The 24977-nt window shown below is 45.3% G+C and overlaps 1 protein-coding gene across 11 annotated transcripts in view; it reads right to left on the bottom strand.

Moving 5' to 3' along the window:
- emsy (EMSY transcriptional repressor, BRCA2 interacting) overlaps positions 1-19561 on the bottom strand; it is a 79398-nt gene extending 59837 nt beyond the window's left edge. For 4 of the 11 annotated variants that reach the window (XM_085999699.1, XM_085999698.1, XM_085999697.1 and 1 more), the window contains exons 1-5: positions 19314-19561; positions 6933-7043; positions 5142-5241; positions 4144-4218; positions 2398-2573 (exon numbers count right to left, since the gene is read on the bottom strand). In XM_085999699.1, the coding sequence (XP_085855825.1) occupies positions 2398-2573; positions 4144-4218; positions 5142-5241; positions 6933-7002 (421 nt within the window). In that variant the 5' untranslated portion in view covers positions 7003-7043; positions 19314-19561. Of the gene's footprint in view, positions 1-2397; positions 2574-4143; positions 4219-5141; positions 5242-6932; positions 7044-14689; positions 14744-15593; positions 15671-19313 lie in introns of those variants that run through there. The other 7 variants (XM_085999696.1, XM_085999701.1, XM_085999692.1 and 4 more) reach the window with 6 other exon arrangements.
- Positions 19562-24977: the final 5416 nt, after the last annotated feature.

The raw sequence follows: 24977 nt of genomic DNA on the forward strand, positions 1-24977 counted from the left end.
CCTTATGTTGGAGCGACGGTCATTGATGAAGCAGCTGAAGATGGTTGGGCCTAGGACACTGCCCTGAGGAACACCTGCAGCGATGTCCTGGGGCTGTGATGATTGACCTTCAACCACCACAACCATCTTCCTTTGTGTTCGGTATGACTCCTGCCAGTGGAGTGTTCCCCCGCTCCCCCCCCACCCCCCGATTCCCATTGACTTCAGTTTTACTAGGGCTCCTTGATGCTGCACTCGGTCAAATCCTGCCTTAATGTCAAGGGCAGTCACTCTCACCTCCTCTGGAATTCAGCTCCTTTGTCCATGTTTGGACCAAGGCTGTAATGAGGTCGGGAGCCGAGTGGTCTTGGCGGAACCCAAACTGGGCATCCGTGAGCAGGTTATTGGCGAGTAAGTGCCGCTTGATAGCACTTTCGATGACACCTTCCATCACTTTGCTGATGATTGAGAGTAGACTGATGGGGCGGTAATTGGCCGGGTTGGATTTGTCCTGCTTTTTGTGGACAGGACGTACCTGGGCAGTTTTCCACATTGTCGGACACTGCCAGTGTCAATCACACCTATTATTTTGCCCTAGCTCAACTCTGCTATAGACTGCATACATCACATTAGCAGTGCCATAGGAGATCAGCTAGTATACCTTGTTTTCCTGTCAAATTATCAGTGTCCAAGATTTCACGCTTTGCATTGTTTTGATGTTTTATACAAACAGCAAACAAACTCACATTAAAGCACTTTGGGACACTTGTTAAAGCCACTATATAAATGCAAGTTGTAGCTGGGTTTCTTGTTAACTGTTTCTAATAACTTTCCCTTGATTTTCATTGTTGTCATCCTTAGAATTTTTCTATCACAGGACAAGGAAGAGAAGGGTGCAGCGATTACAAGCAGAAAGATCTGGCATGCTTTGTGATTGGCCAGTTTTAGTGTCAATGTTCCCTTTAATTTTTTTTTTTTTTTTTTTTTTTAAAAAGAGCACGGACCCTTTAACAGGCTGCACGGACCCATTCAAATTTCCGCGCACACAAGGTTTTTCCATTCAAAATACGGTGACTCAACATGTGCGGGATCTTCAGACCGCTGCGCAGTCGCGCACCTTAAAGGGAACATCATTGTCAATCATTAAAATATAAAATCCAGCTACGTGTTATATGATTCCCTCATTCCAAAATGTGGAAACAACCTCAATTTTCTGGAAGTTTGTCCATTGTTCCAGGCACCTAAAAGAGCAGATTTCCAGTGAATCCATTACTGGAGAGTTTTCAAAGACAAAAGGAGTAACTGTATGGGCAAGTTTAATTCATTCATTGTGAATTATATCGGTGTCTTTGGAATCAAAATTTTTTTTTTATATAAACAGAGCAGAGGGAAGCCATCTGTCCCATTTTTTTCTATGCCAGCTCTTTGAAAACAATCCCACTGTCCTGCTCTCCCCATACCCCATGTATCTGCCTCTACTTCAAATATTTATCCACCTTTCCCTTAAAAGATCCAATGTGCGCTTTCTCAACGACTGCCCGCGACAAAGCATTCCATGCTCTTGTAACTCTGCGTAAAGACATTTTTCCGAACCACTCTCCTCACCCAGTGACAATTTTAAATCGACGACCCCTTGTCACAAACTCCCCCAATTAGTCTTTTCCAAATCACCCCATCAAAATCCTTCACAATGTTAAAAGCCTTGATTAATTATGAGGTAAAGCTTATCTTCAGCACTATGTACTCTGGTTACTGAGAAAATAAGATGATGGTTGAAAAGATTTTCCAAGAGTATTGGGAGAGACCGCTTTGATTTCACTTCTCATTTTAATGGTAGTTGTTTGCTGGCTGCCCATTTTTGATTGTAATTGAATAGGTAGTGAATATACCAATTTGTTGCTGCTTTATATGAAATTTGAGGTAACGTAAGAAATAGAAGGAGTAGGCCATGTGGCCCCTCGAGCCTGTTCCCCCATTCAATAAGATCATGGCTGATCTTCTACCTCAACTCCACCTTCCGGCACTATCCCCATAGCCCTTAATATCCAAAAATATTCTGTAAGCAACAACTTGTATTTATATAGCGCCTTTAACGCAGGTAGAAAATCGACAAGTTTTTATGTGACAAGTGTGCCACCTGAACTGCAATTCACGTAGTGTGGCAGACACACGCTTACTAGATGCAAAACTTTTATGTATACAGATAAATACATACAGCTGACAAGAGAAATGATACCGTCATCCCAGTCCGAGCTGGATTAGAATTCATTCCAAAACTGAATGGCCAGTATACTAATCGACTGCACCATCTATTACCCCCTCCTTTTTCTAAATGGCAAGTTATTTGTTCCTTAGTTTTAAAAACAAATTGTAAAATGAAAACTAATCCTGGGTCAATAGAAAAAACAAATAACTCACCTTCTTTGTTACCAGTTTCAGCTGGTGAAGGAAGAGTGGCATTATGCAGAGCTGCCACATTGGCTACGGCATTCGCTGTCACCGTGAACGCTGTCTGAGGGACCAGCCTGGGCATGAGAGGGACAAGTCGACGACCTTCAATGGACCATTCCGCTGAGCTGTTAGGCCCAGACATACTGCAGGTAACAGAAGAGTATTTGATATATTTGTCCAACACACAACTACATGGTTATGGTTTTTTCTTACTATTTATTAGTGTTCATCAGAAGAAGTAACTTTAAATTACTACCTGCTTAATTTTTTCAATTCTAAAAAATGAAATATATTTCAGAAAATTTTATACATCTTTATTATAAAGATTTGTCAGGAGCAGAATCCATCAATTCTGTCAAGCTGGTGAATTCCTTCTTCCTCATTTGTTAAGTGCGTAAGTAGTTGCAATTTTCTCCTTTTTAATTTGTTATTTTCTGCTTTCACTATTTCCCGATCATGGTATGCAAAATGTTTCTTCTCAATCACATTCCATCAAGAAAAATTCCAGCTAAAAGTGACTACCCAAGATTCAGTCTTGACCTCACTGTTCTACAACACAATTATCACAAGACAAATATAAAATGCACAAATTGCCAATAAAGTTGCCCCAATATCTTTCCTTTTTCTCTTCAATAAAACGCATAACATGCCCTACTGAGCCTTGAAACATCCTGGGCTCCAGGTACACACCCACACTCACCGACCCAGCTGACTCCCCACTTTGGTGGCCTCCAAAGCACATGCCCCAACGAGACAACAATTCCCAGCGGCCAGAACGCCAAGGCATGCACACGTCAGCCAGATGAGTTCTAACTATTATTTGAACTGTTTTCAAGAAAAATGAATGGGAAAATAGAACAGGATAGACAGCAAGCCAAGTGTGGAGTTGACAGGAAAAATTATGAACTAACAACAGAGAGGTGGGTACAGAGAATGAACTCACAGAATGAGAAGAAAGGTTCTGAAGTAGAAGTAAACTGGGAGACAGGAAGGAATCCAATGTTCCCATTAAGCTAGCTGCTCGTTTCAGAACAACGATCTAGGGCAAATGTGAACCTCTCAAATAAAGCAGTGCATACTGCAGGGAAACAATTATGTTACTAACAGGAAGTCTTAACTTCCCCAATGGCGTGGCTGAATCTTTGGAATTCTCTACCCCAGAGGGCTGTGGATGCTCAGTCGTTCAGTATATTCAAGATGGTGATCAATTTTTGGACACTAAGGGAATTAGGGATCGGGCGGGAAAGTGGCGGAGCAGGCTCAAGGGGACGTATGGCCGACTCCTGCTCCTAATTCTATGTTCTTATGTAAAGGGAGTCTGTAACTCAACCATACTGGCCAGCAGGTCTTGGGATTGATTCCCATTCTGTAGAGTTAACTAATCTCAGTTGGTGGTGGTAGGGGAACCACAACTTGTCTCTGCACCCTAGACTACCCACTGACTATTGCTAGGAAATAGACATCAGTTACAGTAACAGTGAGATTCTATATGGAAAATAACAACTTGTTTACAGTAAGAACTGGGAATTAAAGAGTACGGTGATGCTGCTGCGCCCGTGCTAATGTCAAGTTAATGTACTGTGGAGAAGGGCCCTGCTGGGAAACTATTATGACGTGCTGAACATTACAACTCATTTTAACTTTGAAAGCCAGGCAAACTGCAACAGAAAATTCTTAAGAGAAAATAAATAGAACCTTTGCAGGGAAACTTACTGATGTGCAATGGTCATCAGTCTTTCGTCGTTAACAGCCCTACGGACTTCAGCACGGTGACGCTCTGTCGAAATGCTAGAATGGAAGAAAATAAAAATCATCAACGTGTCCATCTACAATAGAGGTAGATTTTATACTTCAGACCACAATGTTACCCGTAATTTTTTTTGGGTGCGCGGCCCATTCACAGATTCACGCGTGCGCGAAATTTAGCATTGAAAAAGCCGGTCCCGGGCTGTGCAGCTTATAGGGAATGTTACTTCGGACTGCCACTCGTTTCGAAGCAACATTTTGCTGGAGGAACAGTAGATAGGGCAGTTATAATCACACCTTTTCCATTTTACCAGATGTCGTGGGGAGGATCTTGTACATTAGTGCAACTGTATAACTGGTGTTATTCCTTTTGACAGAACTAGCAAAATGTATTGGATGAATTTTAGAATTGTACATATGGAGTGGTTTGCTGACATAAGTCACCACATAACAAAATGTAAGTTATTATGTGAAGTGCAACGCAAGTTATTGTGTGAAGCACTTGAGATATTTTGATATGCTAAAGTGCTATATAAATACAAGCATCATTGAGTGTCACCATCGTGATGCAGTTAGAATGTACCTGGTGAGGTCCCCCAATATCAATGGCGAGATTGAAAAAGCCCCAAGGCCAAGTGCTAGGGATTTTTTACTCGTTCACAGGCTGTGTGTGTCACTGGCAAGGCCAGCATTTATTGCAGAGCCCAAATTGCCCTTCTTGAAGGGCTGCAAATTTCTCCCCAGGAAAAAAGAAACAAGCAAAAATAAATTCAATATAAATGCAAAGCTACTGCAGAATCACTGTTAACTACCTCTCTGTAATAATTTTAAAAATGCTATTGGGCAGGCATGAAAGAAGAAATACATTTTCACTGCATTTGAGATTGGGGGTGGTGACAGTAAGAATGAGTACGAAATTGAAGAAAACCTTATAAAAACAGATCTTATCTCCTTGTAACATTTACCTAAGAACTTTAGCCAATTCTCCAAGGAGGTCTTTCTTTTCTTTTGTAAGGTCGCCTTGTGCACGCAGCGCACTGATAGCGCCAGCATAAGCTTCCAGTTCTAATAGGCAAGAGGGAAAAAAATGAAAATCACACTTCTAACTTACATATCTCCTATCCATCCCAGGAAAACGTTGAGCAAACACTATGCAGCAAAATCTTATCAATTCATTAATTTTCCAACTGAAAATTTTTCTTTATTTTTCCAAAATTTTTCATTCAACGTATGCCTGTTGAACTTGTGGCTCCCCCACCCCAATTCATGCACACCAATTCACTGCAAAAGCCACAAAATAATTATAAATATACAACAAATTTTACTCTTTGAAAAATAGAGGCGCTTTTAAAAATGTAGTATTTTCATGCACACAATGGAGGAAGATCAAGGATTCTAGCCAGGATATCAGCTGCTTTGTAAGACTATGCAATACTCTGAAGGCAAATGCCACAGAATGAACCACTACAATTGTCTTATCTTCAAGTATCCTCTGATAAATATATCCCTCTGACTAACTGAAAATAACTACCAGGTGACAAGTCTCCCAGCATTTGAAAAGCTGAATAAAGCAAACATTTTGGACCAGTGCTTCTGCTGCAGACTGAGTTTCAGCTACTAGCCTATGTCTAGTAACTCTAACATTAGTTTGATACCAGCATTATACACAGAAAGGAATATAATTTTGATAGAATCATATAGTACAGCTCAGAAGGAGGCCATTCGGCCATCGAGTCTACACTGGCTCTTTCGAGGAGCAATCCAGTTAGTCCCACTCCCCCGCTCTTTCCCCATATCCCTGAATTTCTTTCTCCTTAAAGTATTTATCCAACTCCCTTTTGAAGGCTACTATTGAATCTGTATCCACCGCCCTATCAGGCAGCGCATTCCAAATCCTAACCACTCGTTGTGTAAGAAAGTTTTTCCTCATGTCGCCTCTGGTTCTTTTGCCAATCACCTTGAATCTGTGCCCTCTGGTTATCGACCCTCCAGCCATTGGAAAGAGTTTCTCTTTATTTACTCTATCAGAACCCTTCATGATTTTAAACACCTCCATCAAATCTCCTCTTAGCCTTCTCTGCTCCAAGGAGAATTTTGAACATGGATTTACAGGAAATTAAATCCAATTACATGAAGTAAAAAGTTAAAATCTGAAATAATTTTCAAACAAGTAGCCACTGTTATAACTGAACAGATTTAGAACTTACATCTTCTGAATAATCCATTTCAACACAAGTCAAACTTCAGCAGGTTAGCACTCTACAATCTTTTATTCTGATTCAAAGCAGGCAAGAAAGTGTAAGACAGAAAATCAGCACTGATGTTTCCACTGTCTGATTTTCCTGTAAATGAATAAACTGCTGGAGGAAAACAGTTCACCGCCCCAATCTATTTTCTCCATTCCTCTTCTTGCTGTTCTGCCTCACTTGAGGGGTCGCTATTCATGCCTCATCCTTGACAGTAAATGTCAGACTATTTGAGCACAAGGCACATCAAAGCCAGATGCAATCCTTTTGTCACTCAATGTCCGAGAGAGATCACTGGCTAGCTAACCAGGAAGCAGGAACCCTGGCTGATTTTTCCCTCCTCTCTTCCTGACTCAGGGACAGGAGGCCACCTGTAACAACTTAACCAGGCCCCAGTAAAGATCAGTTAACTCGGCACAGATTGCAGATTGAATCTGGAAAACCAGCTATTCACTAAACAGAATCTGACTGTAGCAGAAAAGTAAAAGAAAATAATCCACAATGTACTACCAAGCTTTCGGAGTATTCTCTTGCACTCATCCCTGCTGAGATCCAGAAGAGTCGGCCAAACAGCAGGCATAGCGGTGGGCGGTGTCCTACAGGGTCAGCCTAACTCTGCAACTAAATTGAAAAGAGTGAGGTTTAATTCCTCTGCCACATACAGCAAGTTTTTAAAAAAGTAAGCTAATCCACACACACACTTTTGAAATGGAAGCGACTTTATGATTTCTTAACACGGAAATATTAGTAAATATCACCGTTCCAACTGAAGTTGCAAGACTCCACGTTTATTTTGCAGCATTTTCCAAATGACGCAGAAACTGCAATTCATCCTGCATACTCGTCAATATGACAAAGAAACTCTCCTCCTTTATGTCCAGTGTTACCACTCAGAGTTCAGTAAAAATTAATGGTGTAGATAAAAGTTTCACACTGTGCCCACAAGAACCATGAAAAGTAACCCGTAGCACAATTACAGATTTTATCTTGTCCAATTTGGGTTGTACGTAGAGAAAAGTTTGAACTAGCATGAAGAACTAGTGGTGATAGGTCTGTCAATGGCAACAGCAGAGAATGCCACTCCAAAATCTTTGTTATAAATGCTGTTTACTTCACAATGGCCCAGAAATTCGGGTCGGGGGCTTCCCGCGGGTGCAAGCCCCCGACCTGCACTTACCTAGCGCGCCGGCCGTTGTGCTGTGGGCCCGCGTGGGATTCCAATCCTGGGCCTGCTCCAACTGCCGGCGTGCAGTGCTTGCGTATCCCAGGGGCGCAGTTAGTTCAAAGCGTCCCCTGGGATCACGTGGGCCATGGAGAGCCAATGGTAGCAGGGAATGCTTCATTCATAAATTTGATAGGAAGAGCTGTCAAACCTATAAATACTATAAGCCCCAAAACATCACTAAAACTTCAAATAATTTTTTTTTTTTTTTTTTAAATCACATTTTTAAAATAACTAAGTTACATGAAATAATTTTTAAATAATTTACAATTTTGAAAAAATTCATTACATTTTCTAACGGGGCTAAAAATAAACTTACCTTTCTTTAAAGTATTTAAAAATAATAAATCTGTGGAAAAAATGTTTAAATTTAACTTAATTCACCACTTACCTTGTTAAAAGCAGGCCTTGCGACTGCTTTTTACAAGCGTAGCTCCTGGAGACTTACCCTCCCGGAGAAAGCTGCAAAAAAAACGGAAGTTCCAGGCGTACGCGCTGCCTCTCCGGCGCACGCGTTCGACCTGTGAACCCCTTCCTTTAAGGGAACGGAAGTTCTGGTTTCCCGCGCATGCGCAGTGTATGCACGAAACCGGCACTTTCGTTGGACCTACGTGCAAGTACCCAGCGCGTACTCACCCGTGGGGACCCGAAGTTCTGGCCCATAAACACGACAAAGTATAAAGTCACTATGCTAGAACATGTAAGCAAAACATTCATAATCCAGTTCAACAGTTGCTCAAAAATATTAGATTTGAACAAGTTAGGACTTTTATTTGGATATAAGCTTTTAACATTTGCAGACAAAAGGTGATTTAAAATGTTTAGAAACTGCTTAGGAATTTTAAAGCTTTTCCAATGCAGTGCAAGGACTGCAACAGCAAGATAAAGATTTATTCAAATGTCTTATATCTACACTTTAGTGACTACAGCGCCACTCCTGAAGCTTCTTTAGAACCACACAGGTGAGCATCTACACCTCACAGTCGGCAGCAATGCAGTTCCTGCTTACTTTCTTCTCGTTTAAATTACATTGCTGTTCTTTCTCTTTCTTTACCCTTCTCCACTCCATCATTCGAACCCTTGGGTTTCTCTCCCCCCCCCCCATCCCTTTCATTCTCAGCTCCGCTTCCATAGGATGCTTCCCCCACCCCCCTCCCTCACCTCCAAAATAAAATGTACACCTCTGGCCTGGAACCTCCATTTCTGTCACAACCTTTCTTCACGTTATTGATATTATGGCCATTTCTGCTCTGAACTTTATTCGCTTGTCCCTACTGTATCCAAAAACACCATCCCACATGGAGCTGCTGCTCATCATGTTGAAATCAAGACCAAGTGTCTGTGGGAGAACACTTGGGGGTACGAGTGATCATCGTATCAGAAGATTTAGATTAGCAATGGAGAGGAGCAAGGAACAATCTAGAGTGGAACTTCTAAACTGGAATAGGGCTAACTTCAATGAGATGCAAAAGGATCTAGCCAGGGTAAAATGGAACCAAAGACTGACAGGAAAAACTGTAATGGAACAATGGATGATCTTTAAGGAGGAGATGTTCCAAGTACAGGCTCGGTACATTCCAACAAGAGGGAAGGGTAAGGGAACCAAAGCAAGGGCTCCTTGGATGACAAGGGAGATAGAGACGATGATGAAACAAAAAGAGGGTGTAGGTTGAATGTCAGGTGAATTCTTCAAGGGAGAACCAGACCAAACACAGTAAGTTGAGAGAGAGGAAGTGAAGATGAAAATAAGATTAGCAAAGAGAGAATACGAGAGTAGAATGGCAGTTAACATAAAAGGGAACCCAAAAATCTTCAACCGGCATGTAAACAGTAAACGGGTAATAAGAGGTGGGGTGGGCCTATTAGAAACATAGAAACATAGAGATAGGAACAGGAGTAGGCCATTCGGCCCTTCGAGCCTGCTCCGCCATTCAATGAGATCATGGCTGATCTTACCAGTTCAGTACCCCGTCCCCGCCTTTTCTCCGTAACCCTTAATCCCCTTAGCCTTCAGAAATATATCCAATTCTCTCTTGAAAATATTTATTGAATTAGCCTTCACAGCCCTCTGTGGCAGGGAATTCCACAGGCTCACCACTCTTTGAGTGAAGAAATTCTTCCTCATCTCTGTTTTAAATGATTTGCCCGCTATTTTTAGACTGTGGCCCCTGGTTCTGTGCTCCCCTGCCATTGGAAACATTCTCTCTGAATTCAGCCTGTCCAGGCCTGCCATAATTTTATATGTTTCGATGAGATCCCCTCTCAATCTTCTAAACTCCAGTGAGTACAAGCCCAAACTATTCAATCTCTCCTCGTAGGTCATTCCCGCCATTCCAGGTATCAGCCTGGTGAATCGCCGCTGCACTCTTTCCATGGCAAGAACATCCTTCCGCAGATGGGGCGACCAAAACTGTACACAATACTCCAGATGCGGTCTCACCAGCACCTTGTACAGCTGTAGTAAGGTATCCCTATTCCTATACTCGAACCCCCTTGATATGAAGGCCAACATACCATTTGCCTTCTTAATCGCCTGTTGCACCTGCATGCTCTCCTTCAGTGACTGGTGCACAAGAACACCCAGGTCCCTCTGCACTTCCCCATCTCCCAATCTATTGCCATTTAGATAATAATCCACCCTCCTGTTTTTACCCCCAAAGTGGATAACCTCGCATTTATCCACATTATAGTGCATCTGCCACGTATCTGCCCATTCCCCCAACCTGTCCAAATCGCACTGTAGCCTCCTGACATCCTCATCAGAGCCCACCCCTCCTCCTAGTTTAGTGTCGTCAGCGAATTTGGAAATATTGCATCCAATTCCCTGATCCAGATCATTTATATATATTGTGAACAGCTGGGGTCCCAGGACAGATCCTTGCGGCACCCCGCTGGTCACTGCCTGCCACTCCGAAAACGAGCCGTTTATTCCAACTCTCTGTTTTCTATCCGCCAGCCAGTTCTCTATCCACGTTAATACTTTGCCCCCAATCCCATGAGCCTTAATTTTGCATGATAATCTTTTGTGTGGAACCTTATCGAAGGCTTTCTGGAAGTCAAGGTACACCACATCCACTGGCTCTCCCCCATCTATTTTACCAGTTACTTCCTCAAAAAATTCCAGCAGATTAGTCAAACACGATTTACCCTTTGTAAATCCATGTTGACTCTGTCCGATCCTTTCCCCATTTGTCAAGTGCTCCGCTATTTTATCCTTAATAATGGACTCTAGCATTTTGCCCACAACCGATGTAAGGCTTACTGGTCTATAATTCCCTGCTTTCTCTCTACCCCCCTTTTTAAATATTGGGGTAACATTAGCTACCCTCCAATCCACGGGTACTGTTCCCGAGTCAATGGAGTTCCGGAAGATGATCCTTAGAGCATCTGCTATCTCCAGGGCCACCTCCTTAAGTACCCTAGGATGTAGTTTATCAGGCCCCGGGGATTTGTCGGCCTTCAGTCCCCTCAACTTACCCAACACCATATCCCTAGAGATACTAATTTCTGTCAGCTCCTCCCTCTCATTAGTCCCTATGTTTGTCGATATTCCTGGGAGGTTATTTGTGTCCTCCTTTGTGAATACAGAACCAAAGTATGAGTTTAATTGGTCTGCCATTTCCTTATTCTCCATTATATATTCTCCCGAATCGGACTGCAAGGGACCGACTTGGGATTTTACCAGTCTTTTCCTCCTGATATACCGATAAAAGCTTTTGCAGTCTGTCTTTATGTTTGCTGCAAGTTTACTTTCGTATTCTATTTTCCCCTTCCTGATTAATCCCTTTGTCCTCTTTTGCTGTATCCTGTACTGCCCCCAATCTTCCGGTCTGGTGCTTTTTTTTGCCAGTTGATATGCCCTTTTTTTTGATTTTATGCTGTCCCTAATTTCCCTCGTTATCCACGGTTGAGTCACCTTTTTAGGTTTATTTTTATGCCAAACCGGTATAAACATGTTCTGGAATTCTTCCATTCTATCTTTGAATGCTTGCCATTGTCTATCCACTGTCAATCCCCCCAGAAACACCACCCAATCAATCTTACCCAATTCCCGTCTCATACCCTCGTAATTCCCTTTATTTAAGTTCTGGACCTTAGTCTCTGATTCAATTTCCTCACTCTCCATCTCGACTGAGAGCTCGATCATATTATGATCGCTCTGACCCAAGGGGCCTCGTACAAGAAGATTGCTGATAAGTCCCTTCTCATTGCACAATACCCAGTCTAAAATGGCCTGATCTCGAGTCGGCTCCTCGACATATTGGTCCAGATAACCGTCCCGAAAACATTCCAGGAATTCCTCCTCCTCAGAATTTTTACTAATTTGGGTAGTCCAATCAATATGTAAATTAAAGTCACCCATGATGACAGCTGTGCTCTTATCGCACGCTTCTCTAATTTCCCTTTTTATGCCTTCCCTCACCTCCATATTACTATTTGGAGGCCTATATATCACACCCACTAACGTTTTCCTCCCCTTGCTATTTCTCATTTCTACCCATACAGATTCCGTTTCATCCGAGTTAATATCCTTCCTTTCCATTGCATTAATCCCCTCCTTTACCAGCAATGCTACCCCACCTCCCCTACCTTTTTGCCGATCCTTCCTAAATATTGTATATCCCTGGATGTTAAGTTCCCAGCCTTGCCCACCCTGCAGCCACGTTTCTGTAATCCCAATCAAATCATACTTGTTTACCTCTATTTCCACAACTAATTCATCCACCTTGTTCCTAATGCTTCTAGCATTAAGATACAAAGCCTTCAGGCTTGCTTTTTTCACACTCTCATTATGAATTAGTTTGGCCCTTTGTGTTTCTCTCCTTTGCTTATTGCTTCTCACCTTTCTACCATCTATTTCTAACTTCATATGACTTCCCTCTTTTCCACTACCTAGGTTCCCATCCCCCTGCCAAATTAGTTTAAATCCTCCCGAACCGCCCTAGAAAATATTACCCCGAGGACATCGGCTCCCTCACAGTTCAGGTGTAGACAAAGAAGGTGATATATGCTTAGAGGTGCACGGCAAGGCTAGAATATTCAATGAGTACTTTGTATCGGTGTTTACTAAGGAGGTGGATGCTGACAAAATATCGGTAGAAGTGGAAAAGGTAGAAGCAATGGAAGGGGTGAAAATTGATAGACAGGATGTACTAGAAAGGCTGGGTATTAGAGTGGCTAAGTCGCCTGGTCCAGATGGCTTGCATCCCAGGTTGCTAAGGGAATTGGGGGAGGAGATAGCAGAAGGGCTTGCCATAATTTTCCAATCTTCCCTAGATGCGGTGGAGGTGCCCGAGGATTGGAAAGTGACAAATGTGACACCATTGTTCAAGAAAGGGTGTAAGGACAATCCTAGTTACTACGGGCCGGTCAGTTTAACATTAGTGGTGGGTAAAGTTTTAGAAACAATAATCAAGGAAAAAATTAATGGGCACTTGGAGAGGTTTAAGCTAATTAAGGAGAGTCAACACGGATTTGTAAAAGGCAGATCGTGTTTGACTAATCTAATTGAATTTTTTGATGAAGTAACAGGGAGGATTGATGAAGGGAATGCAATGGATGTTGTCTACATGGATTTTCGGAAGGCATTTGACAAAGTACCACATAGAAGGCTGGTTAACAAAATTGAGGCTCATGGAATAGGTGGGTCAGTGGCAGATTGGATAAGGAGTTGGCTTAAGGACAGACAACAGCGAGTTGTGGTAAATGGCTGTTTTTCAGACTGGAGGATTGTAGACAGTGGTGTTCCCCAAGGGTCAGTGCTAGGACCACTGCTTTTTTTGACTTGGATATTGGAATATAGAGTAGAATTTCTAAATTTGCCGATGACACCAAACTTACGGGGGTGGCAAACAGTGAGGATGATACCAATCGACTGCAGCAGGACATAGAAAGACTAGCAAAATGGGCAGACAAGTGGCAGATGGAATTTAATACAGAGAAGTGTGGGGTGATGCATTTTGGCAGAAGGAACAGGGAGAGGCAATATACACTTAATGGCACAGTTTTAAAGAGTGTGCAGGGACAGAGGGACCTGGGAGTTAATGTGCATAGGTCCCTGAAGGTGGCCGGACATATTGAGAGAGTGGTTAACAAAGCATATGGGATCTTGGACGTCATAAATAGAGGTATTGAGTACAAAATACAGAAGTTATGCTGAACCTTTATAAAGCATATAATTAGGCCACAACTGGAATATTGCGTCCCGTTCTGGTCACCACACTTTAGGAAGGATGTGAAGGCCCTTGAGAGGATGCAGAGGAGATTTACCAGAATGGTTCCGGGGATCGGGGATCTTAGCTACAAGGACAGGTTGGAGAAGCTGGATTTGTTTTCATTAGAGCAAAGGAGGTTGAGGGGTGATTTGATAGAGGTGTACAAGATTATGACAGGTTTGGATAGGCTGGACGGGGAAAGGCTGTTCCCACTAGTTGATGGTACAAGGACTAGGGGACACAGATTTAAGGTATTGGGCAAGAAATACAGGGGGGATGTGAGGGAAAACTTTTTTACGCAGCAAGTGGTAAGGACCTGGAACTCGCTGCCGACGGAAGTGGTGGAAGCGGAGACACTCAATGTTTTCAAGGGGAGACTGGATAGGCACTTGAGGGAAATAAACTTGCAGGGCTACAGGGATAGAGCGGGGGAATGGGACTGACTGGATTGCTCTACAGAGAGCCGGCACAGGCTCGATGGGCCGAATGGCCTCCTTCTGTGCTGTTATGACCCTATGACTCATCTCACAGTATCCTACTCATTCTTTCCCATGATGTCTAAACTATGCAAGGGGAAGGGAACTTTTAAACCCAGACATCATCTAACGCCTACTTCTTTATTCAACCTTGTATCCTGCACCCTAACATTTCACCTTGGTTTCATTTTTTATTTAAATACATACAACAGCCTGGTGCTTTGCATCATCAATATTACGGTATGCATGGAGAACCATCACCTATCACCATAAAGCAGCTAACACGGGACTTTGTGTAAAGTTTTTAGAAAACACATCTAGTATAAATAAAATACATTTTGGAATAAAGCTTACAGTAAATAAACTCACTTGCATCTATGGAGCCCAAGTGCCAGCCAAATGGATTTTCTGTATAAAGTATGACAAAAGCAGCAAGATCATGGGAATACGGTCACTTCCAAGTCTCAGGTCACCTTGATCTGAGATACCACCATTTCTTCACTATCTCTAGGTCATAATCCTGGAACTTCCTACCTAACACCATCAGCGCAAGGATTATAGCGAGTCAAGCCACCACTACATTCTTGGAGAAACTAGGAATGGCCAATAAATGTAGCTTTTCTAGTGTCACACACATCCCCATGAATACATTTAAAAAAGCTGTATATTCAATTTACATTATGGCAGGGGATGGTGAGGAAGATAAATACCAGTCCAACTTTAGAGCACTGACAATCAACCAGGTGAGTATAACTACTAATTATAAGCTCCAATCTAAAAGCAGCCCCTTGTAATCATAACCACAAGTTAATGGCCATTACATTACCAACTAGCTTATCATGGACTGCACAGTGGAGCTCACAGCAACGGAACCACTGGTGGATCCCCACAATGACCCATATGCTGAGTTTTGGATCGAGAGAGAGACAGATAGCATAGATGAAAGATACTTTGATAAGGGGAGTGGAAGGAAGAAACACCGATAGCAGCCAGTTTCCCAGAGCACGTGAAGACCACTGATGGTCAGCCACCCTCATAGGTACATCGAGTCAACAAAAAGGGGAGAAACCAAATATGCCTTGATAAGAATTCTCTTGATCCCTATACTACAATCAATTAGTGGATCCCATGCAGGACAATAGAAAATCAATCTGGATTCTCACTTATTAATATCCAGTAACTTCCACTGAAAGTATACATGAAGTAGACAGCAGATTATAATTAGATCAGCCTTCGCTGTGATATTCTCAACACTCACCATCAAGATTCCTATATGAATGACTATTAGAAGGCATCCAGCATCTGTGGAACAGTAGCCCAGGAAGGTTTCATTTCCTTCAGGACGGCAGGGAAAAAACAGTAAGGAAAAGATGTCTCACTACCTGAAAAAAGGATTTGATACTTTCCTCATGCTTTCCCCAAAAGCAACATTATTTGTGAAAAATGTTATAAGTTTGAATTTTGATCTATCTTTCCCGTCCAACAGTTCTTCCATTTCAAAGCTTCTGACGTGTGTGTAAATCAATGGGGAGGGGGAAACGCTGCCGACAATGACAATGACAAAGAAGCAAACTTCTATCCTTGTTAACCCGGAATGCAAACCATTCATGTGTTTCAATTATTTATAAATAATTGAAACACAGGTGCTCTCAAATATCAAAGGTCTTTCAGTGAACTAATCCACAATTCCTTTCTTTAAAGATTTTTTTTCAAAAAAGCAGTATTTTTTGGGAGTGATTGCAGAAGAATCTTTGTTCAAAACAGAAAAATATATAACTAGCTGTAACACAAATCCACAGAAGCACAAAGTTTAAAATATATAATAAAAGTGAGAATGGGGTAGTCACAAATCTGTGAGTTCATTTTATTTTCTGAAGGTTTAGACTCTGCTTGATACAGTTCCACGGATGCCAACAACTTTCTGGCACCAACCCCAAGCTGCGATGCACCTAGATAGGGAGCCAGTGGTTAATTAAGCAGAGAATGCAAATGCAAACCTGGTGCTGCCCTCACCTGAAGCTCATTCACATACTCTGTCGAGCAGATAGATTTTTCTCCCTCCCTTAGCTAGGATCAGAGACCAATTGTAACACTTCAAAAACTGCTGCCCTGGCTGAGCTCACACGATAGCCATTTGCCCCATCCTATCTCATCCAACAACAACAACTTGCATTTATATAGTGCCTTTAATGTAGCAAAACGTCCCACGGCACTTTACAGGAGCGTTAGGAAACAAAATTTGACACCAAGCCACATAAGGAGATATTAGGGCAGCTGACCAACAGCTTGGTCTAAAAGGTGTTTTTTTTAAGGAGCGTCTTCTTAAAAGAGGAGCGAGAGGCAGAGAGGTTTAGGGAGGGAATTCCAGAGCTTAGGTCCTTAGCAGCTGATGGCACGGCCACCAATGGTGGAGTGATTATAATCAGAGATGCACAAGAGGCTGGAATTAGAGGAAGGCAGGTATCTTGACGGATTGTAGGGTTGGAGGAGATTACAGAGATAGAGCGGGGCGAGGCCATAGAGGGATTTCAAAACAAGGATGAGAATTTTAAAATCCATCCAAGAAAGAAAGAATTTGTATCCATCCAAGAAACGACTTTACAGTCAGCTTCAGGAGATACCTCAGTATAGACTCTAGATCAAATGTTCTGGTTTGCATGGGCTTTGTAACCACCACCAGTGAAAGGCACGGAGGGACCTCCACAGTAGCAATTCACTGGTTCCCACACTTGGGGGGAAAAAAAAACAAACAAAAAAAAATTGGTCCCTTCATTCAAAGAGCCTTGGTTCTCAGGTGGACGTAAAAGATCCCAGGGCACTATTTCAAAGAGCAGGGGAGTTATTCCCGGTGTCCTGGGGCCAATATTTATCCCTCAATCAACATCACTAAAACAGATTATCTGGTCATAGAAACATAGAAGATAGGAGCAGGAGTCGGCCATTCGGCCCCTCGAGCCTGCTCCGCCATTCAATAAGATCATGGTTGATCTTGTACCTCAACTCCACTTTTCTGCACTATCCCCATATCCAAAAATCTATCGATCTCTGGCTTAAATATACTCAACGACTGAGCCGCCACAGCCCACTGGGATAGAGAATTCCAAAGATTCACCACTCTCTGAGTTAAGAAATTTCTCATTTCAGTGCTAAACCTCATATTCTGAGACTGTGAGCTACATTACAACAGTGACTACACTTCAAAAGTACTGCACATTGGCTTTAAAGCGCTTTAGGACATCCGGTGGTCATGAAAGTCGCTATATAAATGCAAGTCTTTCTTTGTTCACTTCATTCAAAGGACTGCTTTGGTCGGGAGGCGCAGTGGCCAATGTCGGTGGGGGGAGGCGCAGTGAGCAATTGGGGAGGGTGCGCAGGCACAGCGGGCAATGCCAGGGGGAGGCACACAGGCGCAGTGGGCAATGCCAGGGGGAGCACACGCACAGTGGGCAATGCGAGGCGGTGAGGCGTGCAAGCGCAGCGGGAAATTCCAGGGGGAGGCGCGCAGGCACAGTGGGCAATGCCAGGGGGAGGCACACAGGCGCAGTGGGCAATGCCAGGGGGGTGAGGCATGCAGGCGCATTGGGCAATGTATGGGGATGCGCGCAGATGCAGTGGGCAATGCCGGGGGGAGGCATGCAGGCGCAGTGGGCAGTGCATGGGGATGTGTGCAGACGCAGTGGGCAATGTCAGGGGGGAGGCGCACAGGTTCAGTGGGCAATAGCAGGGGAGGCGCGCAGGCGCAACTGGCAACACGGGTGGGGGGGGCACGCAGGTGCAATGGGCAATGCCGCGGTGGTGGGGGGGGGGGGCGCGCAGGCACAGTTGGCAATGACAGGGCGGTGAGGCGCGCAGGCATAGTGGGCATGTCGGGGGTGAGGCGCGCAGGCAATGTCAGGGGGGTGAGGTGCGCAGGCGTAGTGGGTAATGTCGGGGTGAGACACGCAGGCGTAGTGGGCAATGTCAGGGGGTGAGGCGCGCAGGTGCAGTGGGCAATGGCAGGGGGTGAGGCGCGCAGGCGTAGTGGGCATGTCAGGGGGTGAGGCGCGCAGGCAATGGCAGGGGGTGAGGCGCGCAGGCAATGGCAGGGGGTGAGGCGCGCAGGCAATGGCAGGGGGTGAGGCGCGCAGGCATGGGCAATGTCGGGGTGAGGCGCGCAGGCAATGTCAGGGGGGTGAGGCGCGCAGGCGTAGTGGGTAATGTCGGGGTGAGACGCGCAGGCATAGTGGGCAATGTCAGGGGGTGAGGCGCGCAGGCGCAGTGGGCAATGTCAGGGGGTGAGGCGCGCAGGCGCAGTGGGCAATGTCAGGGGGTGAGGCGCGCAGGCGTAGTGGGCAATGTCAGGGGGTGAGGCGCACAGACGCAGTGGGCAATGCCAGGGGGGAAGCTCACAGGTTCAGTGGGCAATAGCAGGGGAGGTGCGCAGGCGCAATTGGCAATGCAGGTGGGGGGGGGCCACGCAGGCACAGTGGGCAATGCCAGGAAGTGAGGCGCACAGGCGCAGTGGGCAATGTCAGGGGGTGAGGTGCACAGGCGCAGTGGGCAATGCCAGGGGGTGAGGCGCGCAGGCGCAGTGGGCAATGTCAGGGGGTGAGGCACGCAGACGCAGTGGGCAATGTCAGGGGGTGAGGCGCACAGGCGCAGTGGGCAATGGCAAGGGGGTGAGGCCAGCAGGCGCAGTGGGCAATGGCAAGGGGGTGAGGCGCGCAGGCGCAGTGGGCAATGTCAGGAGGTGAGGCGCGCAGGCGCAGTGGGCAATGTTTACCTCCCGCTCTGGAGCGGGCCTAACGGCTCGAGCGGGCGCTAGGCGACAAAAAATTAAAATGGCGAGCCGGGCGAGCGACGGTTGAAAATAAGGAGAAGGCGGCGGCGGGGAAGGACAAAGCGACTTTAATCGGTCAACCCACAACACCTCCCCTCAACATCCTTTAGAAAATTCCCAGTCTCCAGAGGGAGAAAGACGGGAGCCGCGCCGCCTCACCTCTCGGCGTCTCTGGGCAACCTGAAGCAACGGAGCTCGGCGCTTCTCCCGCTGCGGCTCGGGCTCCTGCAAAGACTCGGCATCGTTTGAGGTTTTTATTTTCCCCTCTCTCCTCTCCCAGGAGAAAAGAGTGTGTAGGTCCTTATTATTCTAAAATTATATACATTACAAAAAAAAGAGACAGCCCGCCTTCGCCACTGCCGCTTCTGCGAGCGGCGGGCCGACAACTGGCCAGGACCTCCAGTAGCCCACAATGCGCAGCGCCGACTCCCAAAGGGGCGGGGCCTGGCCAATCAGCTGCGCCCTCCCGTGTCTCATTCAACTCAATGCATTTGGTGTGTGTGCAAGGCAGAGGTGGAGGAGGGAGAACTTCAGAAATGGGAGCAGGATCAGGCGGAAGGTCTTCGCCGGGAGCAAGCGGAAGCCAAGCGCAGGCAGCGCAAGGAGCGTACGTCAACCCAAGCACCCCGCCCGCCCCTTCAACCACCGTCTGCCCCACCTGTGACAGAGACTGTAGGTCCCGCACTGGACTCATCAGCCACATGAGAACTCATTTTTAGTGTGGAAGCAAGTCATCCTCAGTTCCGAGGGACTGCTTAAGAAGAAGAGGATCAGGCCATGTGGCCCCTCGAGCCTGCTCCACCATTCAATAAGATCATTTACCAGAATGATTGCGGGGGATCTTAGCTGCAACAACAGTTTGAAGAAGCTGGATTTGTTTTCATTAGAGCAAAGGAGGTTGAGGGGTGATTTAACGGAGGTGTAGAAGAAGAAGACTTGCACTCCTATGGTATTCTAAATAAAGGAATAGTTGCTTAAAGGCTCTCCCATAGCATGGTGGGTAAATGTCCTACCCAATGTGAAACTGGGTCATGCAGAACAGGGCGATGGTAGAATTCATCCCCTAATCTCTTGAGTTTTAACACCGCATTGCTATCCAGTGATCCTTGCTAGAAAGTGCACGTATGTGGGCACTGGGACATCAAATGAGGGCAGGATCAGGCATGGTTATGATGCCTCTCATGAAAGAATAGCCTGTTGCTAACCTCTCGAAAGAGGTGCCAGAGCGTAGCCGATACCTATGAAACTGAGGGCATAGACACCTAATGAAAGGGGGCATAGATTTAAAGTATTTGGTCAGAGGTTTAAAGGGGATTTGAGGAGAATTTTTTTCACCCAGAGGGGTGGTGGGGGATCTGGAACTCACTGCCTGAAAGGGTGCTAGAGGCAGAGACCCTCATCACATTTAAAAAGTACTTGGATATGCACTTGATGTGCCGTAACCTACAAAGATACGGACCAAGTGCTGGAAAGTGGGACTAGGGTGGATAGCTTTGTCGGTCGGCACAGACAAGATGGGCCAAATGGCCTCCTTCTGTGCTGTAAATTTCTATGATTCTGTTTCTATAGCGCCTTTCACGACCACCGGATGTCTCAAAAAGCTTTACAGCCAATGAAGTACTTTTTGAAGTGGAGTCACTGTTGGAATGTGCGAAATGCGGCAGCCAATTTGCGTACAGCAAGCTCCCACAAACAGCAACGTGATAATGACCAGATAATCTGTTTTTGTTATGTTGGTTAAGGGATAAATATTGGCCAGGACACCGGGGATAACTCCCCTGCTCTTCGAAATAGTGCTGTGGGATCTTTTACATCCACCTGAGAGAGCAGACGGGGCCTCGGTTTAACGTCTCATCCGAAAGACAGTGTACAAGATTATGATGGGTTTGGATAGGCTGGACAGGGAAAGGCTGTTCCCACCAGTTGATGGTACAAGGATTAGGGGACGCAGATTTAAGGTTTTGGACAAGCGATACAGGGGAGATGTGAGGAAAAACGTTGTTACGCAGTGAGTGGTGAGGACCTGGAACTCGCTGCCGACGGAAGTGGTGGAAGCGGAAACACTCAATGTTTTCAAGGGAGACTGGATAGGCACTTGAGGGAAATAAACTTGCAGGGATACGGGGATAGAGCGGGGGAATGGGACTGACTGGATTGCTCTACAGAGCCGGCACGGACTCGATGGGCCGAATGGCCCCCTTCTGTGCCGTTATGACTATGGCTGACCTTCGACCTCATCTTCACTTTCCTGCGCTATCCCCATATCCCTTGATTCCCTTAATATCCAAAACCGATCTCGTCCTGAATATACTCAACGACTGAGCCTCCACAGCCCTCTGGGGTAGAGAATTCCAAAGATTCACCACCCTCTGAGTGAAGAAATTTCTCCTCATCTCAGTCCTAAATGGCCGACCCCTTATCCTGAGACTGTGACCCCTGGTTCTAGACTCCCCAGCCCGGGGAAACATCCTCCCAGCATCTTCAGGACTCCCTGTGTGTAAAAAATACATCTGCAATTGTTCACAAAGGACTAGCGCCTTTCACAACCTCAGGACATCCCGAAGCACTTTTAGAGCCAATTAAGTACTTTTTTTGAAGGGTAATCACTGTTGTTATGTAGGAAACGTGGCAGCGAATGTGCGCACAGCAAGCTCCCACGAACAGCAATGTGATAATGACCTGGATTTTTTTAGTGATGTTGAGGGCTAAATATTGGTCAGGACACCAGGGAGAACTCCCTTGTTCTTCTTCCAAATAGTGGCGAAAGACTTGCATTTATATAGCGCCTTTCACACTTCAGAATGCCCCAAAGCGCTTTACAGCCAATGGTACTTCTTTTGAAGGGTAGTCACTGTTGTAATGTAGGAAACACGGCACCCAATTGTTCACAGCAAGCTCCCACAAACAGCAATGTGATAATGACCTTTTTTTAGTGATGTTGATTAAGTGATCGATATTGGCCAGGACACCGGGAATAACACCCCTGCTCTTCAAAATAGTGGCCATGGGATCTTTTACGTTCACCCGAGAGAGCAGACGAGACCTCGGTTTAACATCTTATCCGAAAGACGGCACCTCCGGCAGTGCAGCACTCCCTCAGCACTGGACATAGAAACATAGAAGATAGGAGCAGGAGTAGGCCATTCGGCCCCTCGAGCCTGCTCCGCCATTCAATGAGATCATGGCTGGTCATCCAAATTCAGTACCCTGTCCCTGCCTTCTGTCCATATCCCTTGATCCCTTTAGCCTTAAGAAATATATCCAACTCCTTCTTGAATATAATGAACTGGCCTCCACCGCCCTCTGTGACAGAGAATTCCACAGGTTCACCACTCTCTGGGTGAAGAAATTCCTCCTCATCTCAGTCCTAAATGGCTTACCCCTTATCCTTAGACTGTGACCCCTGGTTCTGGACTCCCCGGCCATCGGAAACATCCTTCCTGCATCTAGTCTGTCTAGTCCTGTTAGAATTTTATAAGTTTCAATGAGATCCCCTCATTCTTCTAAACTCCAGCGAATATAAGCCCAATCGACCCAATCTCTCCTCATATGTCATTCCTGCCATCCCAGGTATCAGTCTGGTGAATCTTCGCTGCACTCTCTCCATGATCCTTTTGTGTGTTAAATTATCACTTCACTAAATGCAGAGATAATATTTTATACAAAAAGAAACAAGCTCAGTAAGTCAAAGCCAGCAAATCGGACGAGAGGGCTGGAAGAATCCACCCAGCCCTTTAAAAGCTAAATTCAAAGAGCTTGGTGGACAGCATCATCGTTAAGACTGCCGACTTGAAGCATGAAGAGAGCTCCCTCCGATGGCCTAGTACATAAATGCACCGCTCAATGCAGTATTTGGTCCCAGGCTTAATTTCCATTCCGTTCGGAGCTAGTTGCTTTTCGACTGGGCAGTAACTTGAAGCTTGGGTGGAAAGAGGGATCAGCCAGGCTTCCTGCCCCCGATTGCTATCCAAGCGCTAGCGGGGATGTCCAGATTAGGTTCAACCACGACGGTCGCAAGGGCTGCTGACGCTGGCTGCCTATGTTCACACGCGAGAAATGGCTACAAAAAATAATCGAAGTGTGACGTCACCAGAAAGCAGGTGATTGGTTGGTGAGTATTTCTCTCTTTTTAAACTTAAACTCTGTGGTTTATAGTTTCTAAGGTGTGATATTCATCATCTAGAATCAGGGCAGAGGGTATTTAAAAATAATATTAATAAATTTAATTAATTACATAGAATGGGAGAGCAGGTGATGTGTTGCTGCTGCAATATGTGGGAGCTGGTGGACACCATTGATGCTCACGGGGATCACATTTGCAGTAAGTGCTGGCTGCTCGAGGAATTCCGGCTCCGTGTTGAAGAGCTGGAGTCCAAGCTTCAAACACTGAGACACATCAGGGAGGGGGAGAGTTACCTGGACTCTGTGTTTCAGGAGGTAGTCACACCAATTAGATTAATTAATTCCGATGTAGTCCGTGGCCAGGGACAGGATGGTGCGACTAGAAGTGAGGCAGGTACGGGGATCCAGGAGGTAGTGTTGGAGGAGCCGCAGCCCTTGCTCTTGTCCAACAGGGTTGAGGCTCTTACTCCCTGTGAGGATGGGAACGGGGACTGCGGGGAGGATGAGCAACCCGGCCACAGCACCGTGGAGCCATTCAAGTGGGGGGAGTTAAAAGAAATGTTGTAGTGGTAGGGGATAGTATCGTTAGGGGGATAGATAGAGTTCTTTGCAGCCGAGAGCGAGAGTCCCGAAGGCTGTGTTGCCTACCCGGTGCCAGGGTTAAGGACATCTCCTCTGGGCTGGAGAGAAAGTTGGAGTGGGAGGGGGAGGATCCAGTTGTCGTGGTCCATGTTGGTACCAACGACATAGATAGGACAAGGAAAGAGGTTCTGCTGAGGGAGTTTGAGCAGCTAGGGGCCAAATTAAAAAGCAGAACCACAAGGGTAATAATCTCTGGATTACTACCTGAGCCACGTGCAAATTTGGCTAGGGTAAATAAAATTAGAGAGTTAAATGTGTGGCTCATAGACTGGTGTGGGAGAAATGGGTTTTGCTTCTTGGGACACTGGCATCAGTACTGGGAGGGACTTCACTTGGCCAGTGCTGGGACTAGAATCCTGGCGAATCGAATAACTAGGGCTGTAGAGAGGGCTTTAAACTAATTAGTGGGGGGGAGGTTTTAAGAGAGCAAAAAATAAAAATGACAGCAGAGAAGGCAATAGAGCAAGGTAGCAGTGGGGGAATTAAAAACCAGAGCGTGTCAGGAAGGGACAGAATGTATATAATGATAAAGTAGTAAAAGGGGTAAAAGCAGGAATAAATTGTCAGAAAACATATTTGAAAGTTTATTATCTGAATGCACACAGCATTCGTAACAAAATAGACGAGTTGACGGTACAAATAACTACACATGGGTATGATCTGGTGGCCATTACGGAAACATGGCTGCAAGATGATCATGACTGGGAACTAAACATCCAAGGGTATTTGACAATTAGGAAGGACAGACAGGAAGGAAAGGGAGGTGGGGTTGCTATGTTAATCAAGGATGGAATCACTGCAATAGTCAGAAATTATATTGGGTCAAAGGATCAGGATAGTGAAACAGTTTGCATGGGGATAAGGAATAATAAGGGAAAAAAGTCACTAGTGGGCGTAGTCTATAGGGCTTGTAATAAGGGAACAGCTATAATCATGGGGGATTTTAACTTTCATATTGACTGGACTAATCAAATTGGGCATGGCAGCCTTGAGGAAGAGTTCATAGAGTGTATTAGGGACGGGTTCCTTGAGCAGTATGTAACTGAACCAACCAGGGGG

The sequence above is a fragment of the Somniosus microcephalus genome, chromosome 10, assembly GCF_052327205.1.
Source record: "Somniosus microcephalus isolate GS21.2 chromosome 10, FLI_Smic_1.0, whole genome shotgun sequence".
In the NCBI taxonomy this organism is placed as follows: domain Eukaryota; kingdom Metazoa; phylum Chordata; class Chondrichthyes; order Squaliformes; family Somniosidae; genus Somniosus; species Somniosus microcephalus.